The sequence below is a fragment of the Solanum tuberosum genome, unplaced genomic scaffold, assembly GCF_000226075.1.
Source record: "Solanum tuberosum cultivar DM 1-3 516 R44 unplaced genomic scaffold, SolTub_3.0 contig05086, whole genome shotgun sequence".
NCBI lineage: Eukaryota > Viridiplantae > Streptophyta > Magnoliopsida > Solanales > Solanaceae > Solanum > Solanum tuberosum.
The window spans coordinates 1-436 of record NW_006246153.1 but is presented as its reverse complement, the minus strand read 5'-3'; the positions used below and the strand labels follow the sequence as shown (position 1 = coordinate 436).

General features: G+C 40.4%; 1 protein-coding gene across 1 annotated transcript; it reads left to right on the top strand.

Moving 5' to 3' along the window:
* Nucleotides 1-5: 5 nt before the first annotated feature.
* Nucleotides 6-431, top strand: LOC102601492 (pathogenesis-related protein 1A-like; the record flags this gene model as incomplete). The annotated part of the gene is made up of 1 exon (XM_006368096.2): nt 6-431. A coding segment is annotated over one exon (426 nt), but the record flags the coding sequence as incomplete, so codon positions are not given.
* Between the last annotated feature and the right edge of the window lie 5 nt (nt 432-436).

Genomic DNA, 436 nt, shown 5'->3' with positions numbered 1-436 from the left:
TTGTTTTACCTTATTGTGATGCCCAAAATTCCCAAACAGACTATCTCAACACTCATAATTCAGCTCGATCTCAAGTAACTGGTGTTAGTGCAATAACATGGAACACAACTCTTGAAAATTATGCACAAACTTATGCCAATCAAAGAATTAGTGATTGCAATCTTGTCCACTCTAATGGTCCTTACGGCGAAAATATTGCTAAGGGAAGTGGTTCTTTCATGACCGGCACTGCTGCTGTTAACTTGTGGGTGGGCGAAAAACCGTACTATGATTATAATAGTAATAGTTGCACTGGTGGAAAAGAATGTCGACATTATACTCAAGTAGTCTGGAAAAACTCGATTCAACTTGGTTGTGCTCGAGTTCAGTGTACCAACGGCTGGTGGTTTGTTACATGCAACTATAATCCTCCAGGCAATTACATTGGTCAACGCCC